At 40.3% G+C, this 12,314-nt stretch overlaps 1 protein-coding gene across 1 annotated transcript; it reads right to left on the bottom strand.

Annotated features, from left to right (window-relative positions):
- Positions 1-2,659: 2,659 nt before the first annotated feature.
- Thap1 (THAP domain containing 1) lies at positions 2,660-7,978 on the bottom strand. Its single transcript, XM_020184691.2, has 3 exons — positions 7,646-7,978; positions 4,954-5,149; positions 2,660-3,999 (listed from the first exon to the last, which is right to left on the bottom strand). Exons 1-3 carry the CDS (start codon positions 7,714-7,716, stop codon positions 3,625-3,627), a joined length of 642 nt encoding a protein of 213 aa, XP_020040280.1. The 5' UTR covers positions 7,717-7,978; the 3' UTR covers positions 2,660-3,624.
- Positions 7,979-12,314: the final 4,336 nt, after the last annotated feature.

Here is a 12,314-nt window from a genome sequence, read left to right as displayed (position 1 = left end):
TCACGGTTCAAGGCTGCCCCTGGCAAATAGTTCCATGAGACCCTACCTCAAAAAATCTTTCATAAAAATAGGGCTGGCAGTGACTCAAGGTGAAGGTCCTGAGTTCAAGCCCCAACAAACAAGAAACAAAATAAAAACAAAAGGGCTGGGAGCATAGCTCAAGTGGTAGAATGCTTGCCTAGTTGCATAGGCCCTGGGTTCAATTCTCAGAATTCCAAAAAACAAAGAAAAAACCCAAAAGGAATTCCACAGGGTTTGCAGATTAGAGCAGTGTTTGAGAATTTCTAAATCCCTTCCAACTCAAAGCCCTGTGATACTACAGTTCTCCCAGTACTTTTGATAATAAGGAACAATCATTTCTTGTCATTACTGCAAGATAATGTCACACATAAATGGAAATTCTGCCTGGCATGGGTAGCTCACACCTGTAATCTTAGCTATTTGGAAGGCTGAGTTTGGGAGGATCATGGCTCAAGACCAGCCTATCCACCTGCACACCCATGTTTACTGCAGCACTATTCACAATAGCCAAGTTATGGAAACAGCCAAGATTCACCACCACTGACGAATGGATTAAGAAAATGTGGTATCTATACACAATGGAATTTTATGTAGCCATGAAGAAGAACGAAATGTTATCATTCACTGGTAAATGGATGGAATTGGAGAACATCATTCTGAGTGAGATTAGCCTGGCCCAAAAGACCAAAAATCGTATGTTCTTCCTCATATGTGGACATTAGATCAAGGGCAAACACAACAATGGGATTAGACTATGAGCACATGATAAAAGCAAGAGCACACAAGGGAGGGGTGAGAATAGGTAAGACACCTAAAAAATTAGCTAGCATTTGTTGCCCTTAACGCAGAGAAACTAAAGCAGATACCTTAAAAGCAACTGAGGCCAATAGGAAAAGGGGAACAGGAACTAGAGAAAAGGTTAGATCAAAAAGAATTAACCTAGAAGGTAACACCCACGCACAGGAAATCAATGTGAGTCAATGCCCCATATAGCTATCCTTATCTCAACCAGCAAAAACCCTTGTTCCTTCCTATTATTGCTTATACTCTCTCTACAACAAAATTAGAAATAAGGGCAAAATAGTTTCTGCGGGGTATTGAGGGGGTGGGGAGGAGAGGGAGGGGGCAGAGTGGGTGGTAAGGGAGGGGGTGGGGGCAAGGGGGAGAAATGAACCAAGCCTTGTATGCACATATGAATAAAAAAAAAAAAAAAAAGACCAGCCTATCTCAGATAGTTCATGAGACCCCCATCTCCAAAACAATCAAAGTAAAATGGGCTGGAGGTGTGGCTTAAGAATTAGAACCTCTACTTTGCAACCCCAAAGTCCTGAGTTCAAACTCCAGTCCCAACAAGGAAAAAAAGGAAATTTTACTATCTTACAATAAGTGCTTAAAATGAACTTCTACTTTCAGAATATGCTGCAACTCACATGGCTCTTCTCCCCATTTATTCGACAATGAGACTGTGTCCCTATTTGTTGCAGAATGAGTTTCAGCATGCTTGAATAGTACCTATTTTAGCCTGTGTTCTACTTTTCTTGGTAATGTTATAAACAATGGATACAATGAATTTTAAAAACATTCAACAATGTTACATCTCAAATTCAGAATACGTATCTGTACATCAAATTCTCTATGCTAAACTAATGATAAATTATTTAAATGCAAGCAGTCAGTATACATCCTGCTTGCTCAGGACTCTCCAAATGAGGGGTTTATGTCTGTCATGAAAAAAAGGAAGTAGCTTCAGGTTAAGTAATAATACTAAGATGCTAAGTAATTATGACTACGACATTTATCATCCAATCTGGATTCCTGGTTCTACACACAGGAACACATACTGATATTTACGCAAAAGATAATTTAGGTTGAAGATACATCTTACAAAGTATTTACTCAGATATTTTCCAGGCACTCTAAAAGGAATGAAACATAAAAACAAACTAGTTGAAGACTTTGAAGCTTCTAAAAATAGTTGAGTTCCAAAAGTAACCATTAAAGTGCTTTCATTTATTGTTTTTTTTTCTAAGAGTTATTAGACTGTGTAAGTAATCTAATCATTATTTTCTATTTTTGAGATGCTGTTTCATAAAGTATCAATTTTCCATGAACCAAAATGCACACTTACTGGCAGCATGGTGCTGAATTACAATGAACATCAGGTCTACAAGAGACACTTTTGAACATCATTGTTTCATCTTTAATATTGTCTTAAAAGGTCTGACATTCTTCAACTGTCTCTGTACTTTGAAATATAAAGTAATCATTACAGTTGGAATAATTATTCTAAATCTATTTAGGTAATTCCTATAGCAATGTTTTTTTACTCACAACATATTTTCATTTCAAATGTATCTAAAATTTCTCACAGAACACAATTCACAGTGTGAATAGAAATTGCAGTGTTTACATCTCAACATTCAGTAAAATAAACACAATATATTAGGTTTCTTTTGAATCTAAATCACTTTATAAAATGGGATATAATTTTTAACTTGTGCTAAAAATTAAAAAATAATTTTTTTTATGTAAAGTCTTTTTTGTTCTGGGTTTGAACTCAGGGCTTCAGGCTTGCAAAGCAAACACTCTACTGCTTGAGCCACACCTCCAGTCCATTTTGCTCTAGTTATTTTGGAGATTGGGGGGGGGGTGGGGTCTCGAGAACAATTTGCCCAGGCTGGCCTCAAATCATGGTCCTCCCAATCTCAGCCTCCCAAGTAGCTAAGATCACAGGTGCAAGCCACAGGCACCGAGCTTATGTGAAGTCTTAACCAAAATCAGTTAAGTTCAAGATTGCCATATAATGATATAAACTGAACTCTACTACAAAACACATTTGCTAAATGTGGGTAATGAGGGGAAAAAGCATAACATGGGTCAGTTCCAGTTTTCACTTCATTAGTAACAATGCCATACTTTTGTTTATTAAAGCATGTTTCTTTCACTGAGGATACACTTCTGATTTTATAATGCTGTGGAGAAAAACCAGGGTATTTTAAAAATCCACTCTTCACAAAGTTCTTTATTGATTAGATATGGAATGACTCACTTTCTGACAACAGCCAAATCTTTTCTTTCAAATATTGACTTGCCAGTTTATCCTTGACAAGTGATTCAGAAAATCTTCTGACTACAAATATGACAATGTGTATACATCTACATATTCTGAGAGGTTATGTCCTGTGATCTGACCCACACTTCTGAGTTAAAATATACCTAAGTCCTCTCAATAAAAAGAACTCATTTTACATTTTAAACTTAAATCATCTTTACTGTACTGTTCTCATTCTCTCCAATTTTCATCTTTACATTATTTCTGTAAATACTCAAAACAAAAAGTTCCAATCTTGAAACCAACTTACATTGGCAGTCTGAGGCTTTAATAACTTTTAAAATATTTTGTTAAAAGGTAAAAACTCTGAAATTACAACCAAAAACTTTACAATTTTACAGTATATATCTAATTTATTTTTTTAAAAAAATATTCTGAATTGTTTTTATACAAGTAATCAAGTATTATTTTTTTCAAATGAAATTCTGGTATAGGCTAAAAGAGGATCTGTGTGGTGTTGCCCCATTAAAAATCAATAGACATTTCATTTTTTATGCTGGTACTTCAACGATTTCAAAGAAGTCATTTGGTAGGATGACATAACCTCTTTCCGATACGTCGTCTTTCTCTTTCTGGAAGTGTGCGACTTCCTTTAGCTTCTCCAGCTGCCTTTCTTGCCTTCTGCATCGCTGCTGAGCAGTCTTGAGCTTCTTCCTGAGCTTTTCGACCTGTTGTTCTAGCTGAAGAATCCTTTTCCTCTGGTGCATTGTATCCTCCACAGTATAGTTGTGATCACAGAAAACTGAGAGATTGTCAGGGGTCTGAAGAGGAGGCATTAGTAAGCCAATAGCAGCATCAACCTGGGAAATGGGAGGTGTTAAGGGAGGAGGGGGAAGCTGTTCTTGTGGCTCCAGAAGATCTTCCTTCTAAAACAGTAATACAAGAGCATGTGTCAATTTAGGAACTAAAGATAAAGCTTCAAAGAATTAATCTGTGGAATTTCAGAACTATTAAAATTTTTTTTGTGACTCCATGGTAGAAACTTTCTTTAGTCTTTATTCATTTATTTTGTAGTGCTAGGGATGGAACTCCATGTAGCATGCATGATAGGCAAGCACTCTACCACTGAGTCACACACCCAGTTTCAATACAGATTATTTTGGGTGTGGGGAGAGAAGAGGATTGAGACAAGAGTCTCAATGTGTCGCCCACCTAGCCTGGAACTCTTCATCTTCCTGCCTCAGCCTTCCAAATGCTAGGATTACATCAGACACCACCATGCCAGCATCCATTTCAGTCTTAATTTAATTTTCCTACTTGAAGTTGAATGCAAGTGAGAGATAAAGCGATTAGATTTAATTAAATACTAAGCACTTAAACTGCAGGAGTAAAAAATAATTTGTCACTGAGAACGAGAAACCTAAGTAGGGGTACACAGTTATCTTCAAATAAATTTCAAAGATACATTGGGTTTCTTTTTCCTTTTTTTGGGGGTGGGACTGGAGTTTGCAATTGCAAACCAGGTGCTGCACTGCTTGAACCACACCCCTAGTCCATTTTGCTCTGGTTATTTTGGAGGTGGCTCTTGTGAACTATTTGCACAGGCTAGCCTTGAACTGTGACCCTCCCAATCTCAGTCTCCCAAGTAGCTAGGATTACAGCTACTTTAGTAATGGGTGCTGGGCTAGAGTGTGAGGATATTTAATAAATGACATTTTGTGTTTTTCAAAGTGTATTATTCTTAACAGTGGTTATTTACAAGTGATGGGTTCCAGGCACACTTGTTTTCTTAACTGTTCCCTGAGTTTTCCAATTTTCCACAATAAACACACTAACTTTATAAATTAGTAAACAACCCAACATTTAAAAACAAATATTACCTTGTCATGTGGCTCAGTACAAAGAAATATGGTGGGTACAGCATTCTCTTTCAGTAACTTATTATTGCACTCTCTCTTAAAGCAGTCTGGAGTAAAGTGTTCTGAACAGATACTGCTGTACTTGGTGGGCTTAAAGTTTTTTCTTTTGACAGCTTCCTCCCATTTTTTACAAAGACTGGGTCGAGTAAGAGGAAACCTAAGAAGAAAACATAATTCAGTTCTCTGACCTTCCTTAAAAAAAAAAAAGCACTCAAACATTCCTGCTTAGTGAAGAGTTATTTTATATTGATGTTAACATACTAGGGAGTATTTGATTAAAGACTAGCTCAGTTATCTACTTGTCTCATTGATTAACTTTTTCTATTTAGGATACTGAAAGATCAAGTAAAATATATACTATATAATGAAACCATATTAGTATTTTTACCAGTAATTTTCTGCATTACATAGAAAAACAAAAATGGCACATATGTCTATATCTTAGGGGAAAGAAACTTCTAGTCTTTTAGAATCAGTCTGACAGATATAGACTAAATTTAAACTAATCAAATTATAGGCAAATGATAGAAAAATAAAGGAAATTATATTATCTCTTAATCAACCAGGCCCAGGTAAAGGGAGGCAAAATTTAAATTTACTGTCACTCTACTTTTCTAGGTCAAGAACTTGGTGGTTAACTGGAGAGATTAGAAAAAAAGCCAAAGAATGATGTTTAAAATCTATGCTCCAAAATTTCTCCTCCATGTAGGTAAGGTATGCTAGAAGCCTGACTCCACCATTATTACGAAGAGCCAACCAATCTTTATGACAGTCTTTATTTCTTTGCACAGGAAGCTCTCCCCATTGCCACTATTTAGAAGTTGGGAGAAGAGGTATGCCTAGGAAATCCCCACTGGAAATGGCCCTCCAGAAGCACAAACTATGGTAGCAATCGCTTGTAAAACTCAGGGACCAAGGAGGACAAATCTGTTGTCTGTGAGGTTCTGTCTAGATTTTTCTCTTTAGGGGTTGGGGGCATGACTCAAGTGCCTGCCTAGCATGCCTGAGGCCCTGGGCTCAATACAAAAACAAAACAAACAAACAAACAAAAAATCAAAAACTAATATTAACAGATAAATTTCTATAAGAAGAAAGAAAAACATCACTTCCGTATACTTGCCCCCAAATTGTTCTTTAAGATAAAGGTTTTAAGATTCAGGTTAGCCTGCCTTTGATTTAATCAACTTCTTAACATTAGGCAGAAACACAGTATGTCTGTCATCCTTAAGAGTTCCTGCATTTTTGGATCCCTTAGTCATGCCATTAGAGATGGGGGTGGGAGCTGAGTGTCTGTTTCTGTCACCATCTCCTGGCTTGCTCCTACACTTTGAGAGTACATGAAATTTCAGCAATTCCAATAAATCAAGAATTAGTATTAGGATACACTGAACTGAATCCCACAGGTGTTCTAGCCCCTTCTGAGGGAAAACATCAATGCTCTGGAGTGCTCCCTATTCACTCTACTTATGAAAAGTCCTTTTCACTTTCTATCAAACATACAAAAATGTACCTACATTCCCTATTATTATTATTATTATTTTCTTTTACAGTACTGCAGACTGAACCCAGGGCCTAGCACTAGTGCTTTACCACCTGAGCCACACCTCCAGCCCTCACATTCCCAACCAAAACAAACTAACAAAAAACAATAATTTTCATAACTTACTACTGATAGAAATTCTTGTAAAGAAAACCTCATGTGAATCTAATTTGGAAACACTGAATTTGGCTGCATGAAAATATGATACCACATTTTACCAACCATTTGATTTTAATTAACTTCAATTCTGCAGTTTTCTTCTCCAATTTTTTTTTGTTGTTGTTGTGGTACTGAGGTTTGAACTCAAGACCTCACGCTTACTAGGCAGGCACTTTAGCACCTGAGCCCTTCTACTCCAATTTTCAAGAGAATATTTTTCGCCTTGGAATTCTAGCTGCAAGACCTACTGCATAAAATAGCCCTGAAAGCTGGGGGGGGGGGCAGTGAGGGGGGAGGGTAAGTTGATAATCGCTCGCATTGACCTTTATTATGACACATTACTGTGTGCTGAAAGTTAACGACTCATCTTTGCAATACCAGATGCTTCCTCTAGAACTTGGAGACCCTTAAAAGGTTGTTTCCTAAAAATTAGCTTTTTTTTTTTTTTTTGAGGCAGGATTTCACTATGTATTCCAGGCTGGCCTCCGCTCTCCACCCCAGTGCTAGGGTTACAGGTGTGCACGACTCTGGGTGGCGTGGTTCCTAGACACTGGGCCCAGGAATTCTCCCTGGGATCCTGCCATGATATACACTTCCCATTCAGAGCAAGGGCAAGAAATAGTGACTTCGTCCTTTCAAAGGTCTTTGTTTCTATTTCAAATGTAGCCCTAAGGAATTACCATCACCTGGCTCCTTCACTACCGAAATGATGGAGAAATCGCCGCCACTAGGCATAGCCAGCGGCAGGGCAGTCCCCAACACCAGGTCAAGGGAGACCTCGCGATTTCCAGTGCTCCCCGGACGGCCACGCCCACCGCTCCGGCCGGGGAGACCACGCCCCTTCCCCGCCCCGCCCGTCAGGTCTCGAGCGGACACGCGCCCGGCTCCGCCCCCGCCCGGCCGCGCGCCCCCGCCTCAGCTGGCATCGGCCCGCGAGGCCTTTAAGTTACCCACTTGTGGAAAGAAACAGGCTTATCCTTATCATATCGGTTCTTGCAGCCGTAGGCGGAACAGGACTGCACCATCCCTCCGGTCCTCAGCCACTTCACTTCTGCCGCCCAGAAGGCAGGTGAAGGGGCCCTCAATGTCGCTGCACCCGGCCTTGACACTCTCACTTCTTCTGTAGTTTTTGGTGAACGGTTACAAGGATGACAGCCTCACTCAGGGGGTGGGGGGGTGACTACTGTGCCCGATTTGTTGTTTGCATTAACAGAAGGACCACAGCTATCGCCCGTCTCCCATCTCCAAGATGGCGGAGGCAGCTTCAACTTCACCTCTCGCGAGCTTGTCTTTGATTAGCTCAGAGGTCAGAGGTAACGTTTCCCGGGAAACGGACAATTGGCTGAGGCCTCGCATGTCCTACCGCGTGGTTAGCGATGCGGAAGTGGGCGGGGCCTCCGTGCAATCTGCAGGAAGATAGGGCCTTTTGGGGTGGGGGGCTGGAGGGTGAGGTAAGGGGCGTGATTCCGGGATTGAACTGCTGCTGGCGCACACCACCGCGGGCTGTGAAGTTCCGGTGGATTAATTTCTCCAGAAGATTTCTTAAAGCGGTTTAAAGTGGGAAAGAAATATGGCCTGTTGGGTTCGTGGCCTAAAGGAAATAGCTGTGAAGCTGAGGTCGTTGTCTGATTGCACTTGTTTTTTTTAAAAGAGCAGTCGATTGCGTTCCCATCCTGCTCATCTTTGCCCCGTTACCTCTTCAGGAATCCCAAAGCCTTGAGAGCCCAGGTGACAGATTTTTAGCAGTTAAAGAAGACACTATTGCTGTATTTTCTCAGCTACCGAGGCAGAAGGCTGTGATTGCTGGGAATTGCGAGCTGCTGCAGCGATTTTCAGACTGGAGCGTTTTACCTCCTGGTTTCCCGTCTCTTCTCTGTAGATCTGGACCAGGAGAAGAGTCTGTTGACTAATAACACGGCCCTTATCATTTTCTGTCCTTTTAAATATTGGTGTTCCTCCCAGGGTTCCATGTTCTGCCTACTAACTCTGTAAACACCTTGCTGCTTGAATTCTATCAAATGTCATAATTCCCTAAATCTTTTACTTCTATGTAAATCTGACCTGCCTTCTGAATTATGTGAATTATCTGTTCTATAGCTGCCGAAACCAGAAACCTTGGTATCTAGAATTTTACTCACCTCTAAAGCCCCACCAGGTTAATTTTATAGAATAAAATGAACAACTCTTAAGGCCATCCCTTTCGATGTCTTATCATCAGACTCATTTTCATTCTTATTTGGTCATACTGGGGTGGTATCATCATCATTATTTTGGCAGTACTGGGGTTTGAACTCAAGGCCTTAGAGATTTTTAAGAAGGCGCTCTACTGCTTAAGCCATGCACATGCCCTTCATTTTGCCTAATTGAATATCTTGTTTTTTTAATTTTAATTAAATTTAACTGAATTAAAATTAATTTAATTGTCCTGGGGGTACATGGTGACATTTACGAAATGCTTATGTGTATCTTAGTTAAATTCATCCCCTTCATCATTCTTTATCCCCCCCTCTCATTTTTCCATTTTTATACATGAGTACATAGTATTTCCACCATATTCACCCTCTACACCCTTTCCTTATGTCCTCCCTCCCTCTGGTACTAACCCTCAGACTGGACCTGTTTTACCTTCCTTGTCCTTTGTGTTTGAAAAAAGCCATTTTTCAAGGAACTTTTTTTTGGGGGTGGCAGTACTGGAGTTTGAACTCAGGGTCTTACGCTTGCTAAGCAGGCTTTCTGCCACTTTGGCCACTCCACCAGTGAAAAATGACATCTTTGTTTAAGATACCTATGCAGTGAGTTTTGTTATGACATTTCCATATATATATGTATTATATGCCAAATTGGTTCTTCCCCTTCCATTTGTCTCCCTTCTACCTTAGTCATCACTGTTTTTGATCAGGCCCCATGGTCTCTTACCCACACACCAGTGCCCGCATTGTCCTAGTCTCCAGTCTCTCTTCAATCTGTCCTTCAGGGAAATTTATTGTCATTCTCTTGCTTATATCCTGTATTGAATCCAAACTTCTTATGGTGAGACATATAGCTCTTTAGGACCAGCCCACCATTTTCCTGGTGGAAATTCAAACAATGGCCCAAACAGTGTATGCACATATGAATAAATGAATAAAGAAAAAAAAAAACTCAGTTGTTGCTTTACGTCTTAGAGGGCAGTTCTTCTGTGGATTCCTTAAATAGGCTGTTTTCCTTGGCCTGAAATGCCCATCCTTGACTGTCCACTCTTAAGATATAGCCTAAGTGTTATCTTCTCCAACAAGCTTTTCTTTTTCTTACCCTCTTTTCCTGCCCTCCCCATTCCTGCGAAATCTTGCACTTTTCTCTGTAAACAATTATGAACCCTATTCTAATGTCTATGTTGTTTGTGTCCTCATCAGAACTGAAATGCTGAGGACAGGGATTGTGTCCTATTTAACTCCGCAACCCCAGCAGCTTACAGTGTCTGCAATAATTTAAGTATTGAGAAAGTGTTGGTTGAATCAAATGGCTTGAGAAACCTTGTATCTAAAATAGTTTCAGAGGGTTGGGATGTAGCTCCCACGGTAGAGTGCCCTGGAGTCTGAGCCCCAGCACCAATAAAAAGATAAGCAGGGCACCTGTAATCCTAGTTGCTCAGGAGGCAGAGATCAGGAGGACTGGAGTTTGAAGCCAACCCAGCAAATAGTTCATGGGCCCCTATCTCAAAAATACCCAATACAAAAAAAGGTCTGGTGGAGTGGCTTAAGGGGTAGAGAGCCTGCCTAGCAAGCATGAGGCCCTAAGTTCAAGCCCCAGTACTGCACAAATAAATAAAATAGTTTCAGAGTCATAGGCTTATGCCACAAAACCAGAATAGTTTATTATTAGCATTTCCAGGGTTATTGAGGCAGGTGATAATCTCTGTTGTCCCCTGTGCAATAAATAGCAGAATATGATTGAGCTAAAAAATACCTGTAGAGTTCACTGAAATTCTTTACTCATCAACAGATTTAACAAATACTTATTGAACATCTGTGTTTTATGCATAGGTCTAGGGACTTGGGATACTCTACCCTTATGAAGCTATATTTCAGTGGAGGCAAGGGGAAGCACACAGAAATGTGAGGACAAGGTGAAAGGTGTTTTGTGTGTGTGTGTGTGTGTGTGTGTGTGTGTGTGTGTGAAGTTACAATTTTAAATAGCAAAGGACAGAACAGTCCTGTGATAAACACAGATTTGTAGTTGGCAAGAGAGTTAGTGTTGAAGATACCCTGGGGGAAGAACTTTGCAGTTCAGAGGGAATGGCTAAGGCAGAGCTCCTGAGCCTCGGTGTTCTTGGCCTTTTCAACAAACAGCATAGATTAGTGTGATTGGAGTGGAGTGAACTGGGGGACAAAATGAGATGAAGAGAGCTGAAGCAAGGAGACCAGCATGTAGGGACTTGTAGGCTGGTACAGGTGTTACTAGAGAACAGATGAGGGGGCTCCCACAGCTTTCCAGTTTCCATGCAAAATCACAGGTCCTTGAGATCCACAAATGTGAAAAGAATTTCAAGGTGTGTCATATACAAGGAGTCTCACAAAGTGGAAGATTTAGTAAGAATTTTAGTATAACAGGATAAAAGTATGGACAAGGTGTATGTGTTGGGGGAAGGGGCACGGAGATAAATAGAAACATTTTCTGTTCCACATGCAGGAAATGGGAGCAAAGACTCAAAAAATGGTGGTCCAGTATCTGTGATCTTAAACTTTCCTGTGAAAAATACGGTGATGTTACTTAGTCTTACCCAAAGCACAGGGACAATAGGTGTTTTAGGACTTCCCTTTACCAGAGAATCATTTACCTCTACTCATTCTGGGATCCTTACAGCTTGTTAACATTTCAAAGAGGAAGGCAGATACAGGTAGCCCCTTGAGTCTTTCTGTAAAAGGAGATGGGAGGGAGCTAGCTGTTCTGGCTTTTCAGTTATTACTTTCTTGTTTCAATGTCTGAGTCTGTCTCTCTAAATATTTACTGAAATAATATAATTTACCTGTCTTATCATGCTTTGGGTTGGCAGAGTAGCTCAAGTGGTTGAGTGCCTGCCTGGCAAGCATGAGGCCCTGAGTTCATGAGGCCCTGAGTTTGGCTATGCTAGGGATTTAATGAGGGATTTGCATATGTTAAGCAGGCACTCTTTACTACTTAGCTACATGGACTGAACGTTCTTCTCAAAATTCATGTATCGAAGCCTAATACCCAATGTGGTAGTAGTTATAAGTGGGGTCTTAAGTCATGAGGATGGAGCCTTCATAAATGAGATTAGGGCCCTTACAAAATGAGACAGAAGAGAGGATCTTTCTCTCTCAGCCATGCAAGGATATATAAGAAGCAGGCCCTCACAGAACACAACCACGCTGGCACTCTGATCTTGGCCTAAACTGCGTCAGTCGGTTTTTGACTGAGTATCCCGGCTGGGTGTAGAATAAGGCTATGATACTAAATGAGAAATTCTTAATTTGGCATCCACAAATAGGACTTTGTATCCCCTGAAAATTAATATGGATTAGGCATGTATGTTGTGAGGATCCAGCTTGACACGATTTAAGCAGTTTGGTTATATTATAAATTGTCATGTTTCTTGCCTAATGACCTTGGCATTTCTTTCAAA

This window comes from Castor canadensis, chromosome 14 (genome assembly GCF_047511655.1).
Source record: "Castor canadensis chromosome 14, mCasCan1.hap1v2, whole genome shotgun sequence".
Classification (NCBI taxonomy): domain Eukaryota; kingdom Metazoa; phylum Chordata; class Mammalia; order Rodentia; family Castoridae; genus Castor; species Castor canadensis.
Note: the sequence above shows the minus strand (reverse complement) of the source record. Positions and strands in the feature narration are given on the sequence as shown.